Raw genomic sequence first — 2,528 nt, forward strand, 5'->3', positions numbered from 1 at the left:
CCGTGCCTTGAATGATTTCCTGAATCGTGCCTTGAATGGTACCTCCCTTTTTGTAGGTCCTGGATTGTGTAAAGCAAAATTGTCGCTCTGCTGTCTGATTGGAAGTCATCTACACGATGACAAGAATTGAGATCGTTTCCGCTGAATCTTCGCCTCTAGAACGCGAAATGAAAGTCTTCCAGCGGGTTGTGTGGAGGACTTGGAGGAAGATGAGCAGCTGGGTACCGTTAGTTTAATCATCTGTGAATGGGAAATCTCACTCACTTCTTTCGCCCTCTGACTGAGATTGACCAAGGATCTTATCAAGATCAAAAGGACTGTCGATGTCGAAAGTTTCATTCTCGGGGATATTGTCAAATCTCATCACGGGTTCATTCGAACCGTCGATGTCCATCCCTGCGTAACTGACCGAGTAGTCATAAAAGGAACGCGGATCCTGATATTCGCGTTGCATGGACAAGTGCGTAATGGAATCGACATTCTCCACGTTGTACGACTTGACGCCAAAATGTCGGATTGTGTTTTCGTTGTAGCAATCGCCAAGGATATCTTTTGACGCTTGAATCGGATCACTTCTGATCATGTCGATGAAACCCATTTTCTCCTTCGTGTAGGAAACAGGAAGGGCATATTTGGCGGCGCGCGTAGCCATGATCCCGCTGTGGCTGGATCCCATCCTCTCCACAAGATCGACGCCCTGATCGGGGAAGTACCCAACTTCGACGAGAGTGGACAAGAGTTCGATTTCGGTGCTGGGGTATTCCGATGACAGCGAGCTCGATTGGTCCAGAGTTGCAGACGATTCGTCCTGGACCAGCTTCTTGGATCCTGCGTCGTCCTCTTGAATAAACCACCCGAGCGCGTTCAGATACGCAGCGGGCTCAATGATGCTCATGATAGGGCAGGCAAGGCTCAGAAAATATGCCAGAGAAACCTTGTCCTTGCCGATTTGGTCTCTCACAAAGGAGTACACCTTCGCAACCAAAGCCCACTTGTTTCTGAATGGGTCTTTGTGCCACAAGGTGGTGAGAAACCCAGAAGCCGTCTTCTGTTGCACGTCGGGAAACAGCTTCAAGTAGTAACCTAGCAATGCTGTGTCAGCCATTTCAATATGCATGAAAAGAATTGAACATACTCCGAAATGCCATGAAGGCATTGAGAGGGCGCTTCGCTCGATCACAAGACACATCTTTTGTCTGCCCAGTGGCGCGAGGTGCTGCTGCGGTGGCCACGGGTGTAAGAACGTCGGCCTCCGTCGTCGATTCGTAGTATCGGGACGCAAGCTGAAAGATTGCGTCGTCCGATAGAAAGTTCAAAAGAATGTCGCTCCGGACAAAGGACAGATGATGCAAAACCTCAGCTCTAGTCGTCATTTTGTTTCGATGGCCAGCTGCCGAGATGTGAAGTGTGTGAAGTCAAAGATGTTAGTTCCAGAAAGGCGAGAGGAACACGAGGAGGTAGGTACCTAGTTAGGGGGGTGGTTGGATGGGGGGTGGATGTTCTGGTGAAAGGGGGTAGAGGTTCAGGGAGGTAGTGTAGGTACGAAGTATACAGTACCTCAGGTACCTACGAATATTTACAGGTACTAGTAGGTAGTAACGGTAGATGGTTGGCAGGGCGGAAACGTACCGACTGGGGTGCCCTGTGGCTGGGGCCCGGCGAGCTGCGAGCAGTTGGCCAAACAGCTCAAAACAAATTCGTGCATGTTTTTCTTTGAGCAGGTAGCAGCCTACCTATCTCGTAAATAAGATACCAGACATCTGATATCTAGTAGCTTCAGAAACGACGTGAAAAGCAGCAGTAAATTGCGTGAAAAATAATCCCCGGGGAAGGAGACCTCAGCTTTTATTGTAAACCATGCAATGTAGTATATTAAACATAAGGATCGCAGAAACCAGTTCTCGTCCATTTCTTAGCGTTCAAATGTCATGATGTGGAAGTCTGGGTCTACCTCATCCGGCTCATCCTGGAATCTCCAAGCTCTGACCAAAGTATTCATGAAAGGAAAGGTCAAGTGACCGCGCATGTCGCTGATTGGCTTTTTGACCTTTTGGTATATACGAATTAGCTCTGAATCTCGAAGGTGAAGCGTGAGAAAATCATACCATGGGCAGCTTGTACAAGAAATCCTGCACTGGTTCTTCGGTATACGAAGCGTTCTGTAGTTCATTTTCATCAGCAGAATCGCCTGAAGCAGTGAAGATTATTACTTACGTCCTCAGACAAATCTATCGCGGGATAACGTCGACCAGTTGCCTCGGACAGTGAATGAAACTGTCGAATTTGAGATTCGCGGTGAAGCACTCGTCGCTGACGTCCAGTCTAAAGTTTATTGTTAATGGTTTGACCAAACTGTACGACATAGGAGATGGCCTGCTTACCTGATCCATACGAGACCGGAGCTGAAAGTAATACTCCTCGAAAGTACTTGCCAGAGTGCTCAACGAACCAGGTACCGTTATGCGAAAGTCTGAGCTCTGCGACGGTAGTTCTGGAAATATCGGCTGGCTGTGATTACGCAAAAACTT

General features: G+C 48.2%; 1 protein-coding gene across 1 annotated transcript; it reads right to left on the reverse strand.

Moving 5' to 3' along the window:
• Positions 1-256: 256 nt before the first annotated feature.
• On the reverse strand, positions 257-1,373 carry HRG_04790 (mating-type protein MAT alpha 1 HMG-box domain-containing protein; the record flags this gene model as incomplete). Its single annotated transcript, XM_044863261.1, has 2 exons — positions 257-1,083; positions 1,136-1,373. 2 exons carry the CDS (start codon positions 1,371-1,373, stop codon positions 257-259), a joined length of 1,065 nt encoding a protein of 354 aa, XP_044721875.1.
• Between the last annotated feature and the right edge of the window lie 1,155 nt (positions 1,374-2,528).

The sequence above is a fragment of the Hirsutella rhossiliensis genome (genome assembly GCF_020360975.1).
Source record: "Hirsutella rhossiliensis strain HR02 chromosome Unknown scaffold00004, whole genome shotgun sequence".
In the NCBI taxonomy this organism is placed as follows: domain Eukaryota; kingdom Fungi; phylum Ascomycota; class Sordariomycetes; order Hypocreales; family Ophiocordycipitaceae; genus Hirsutella; species Hirsutella rhossiliensis.